The sequence below is a fragment of the Myotis brandtii genome, unplaced genomic scaffold (assembly GCF_000412655.1).
Source record: "Myotis brandtii unplaced genomic scaffold, ASM41265v1 scaffold577, whole genome shotgun sequence".
Classification (NCBI taxonomy): domain Eukaryota; kingdom Metazoa; phylum Chordata; class Mammalia; order Chiroptera; family Vespertilionidae; genus Myotis; species Myotis brandtii.
The window spans coordinates 1,046,456-1,047,192 of NW_005370161.1; the positions used below are offsets into that span (position 1 = coordinate 1,046,456).

The 737-nt window shown below is 62.3% G+C and overlaps 1 protein-coding gene across 1 annotated transcript in view; it reads right to left on the reverse strand.

Moving 5' to 3' along the window:
- Positions 1-239: 239 nt before the first annotated feature.
- Positions 240-737, reverse strand: part of COL6A1 (collagen, type VI, alpha 1) — a 20,011-nt gene continuing 19,513 nt past the window's right edge. Inside the window, exon 36 of the mRNA XM_005878932.2 lies at positions 240-735. Within this exon, the coding sequence (XP_005878994.1) occupies positions 557-735 (179 nt within the window). The 3' untranslated portion in view covers positions 240-556. The remainder of the gene's footprint in view (positions 736-737) is intronic.

Genomic DNA, 737 nt, shown 5'->3' on the forward strand with positions numbered 1-737 from the left:
GCTGCTCTCTGGAGATGCTGGGCAGCGTTCGCGTGATGAGTGACGCGAGCCTCCGGGGGCGGGTTTAAAAAACCCTCTCAACCTGGCTGCCCAGGCGAAACGCAGCTCTCTGGAGATGCTGGGCAGCGTTCGTGATGAGCGACACGAGCCTCCGGGGGCGGGTTTGAAAAACCCTCTCAACCTGGCTGCCCAGGCGAAACGCAGCCCGTCATCTCCCGAGAACTGGAAGTGTGCTTTGACTTTAGTGTAAATGAGATGTTACGTGGAGGGATCTGTAGGGTTACTGAAGGGAGTGGGGGGCAGCGGGCAACTGAACCCCAGAGCAATGAGGTCTCGGGGGTCCTGATGGGCTGGGGGGGCAGGAGCCTGCGGGAGGTCCGGGATGTTAACTCAGGTTCAGGTGTGTGTGGGGGAGGTGGCAGGACCCCGGGCCCGGGGCTCAGACACCCGCTCGCACGGCAGCTTTTCAAGCCTTTTCTTTAAAAAAAACCTCGCGAATCGGGTCGGTCAGGAAGATCTCTGTCACATTTCACTTGCTTCAGTTTGGGGAGGCCGGCTAGCCCTGGGCCACCTTCCGGGACACCGTCTGGTAGAAGACGCCCCGCAGCAGGGCCTGGTAGCTGGGCACGCGGAACAGGTGGCGCTCGCCGAAGGCCACGTCGTACTCGGCCGTCTTGCCGGTGACCAGGACGCGGACGTGCGGCTCGTTCACCTGCTGGCCCACCACCACCACGAAG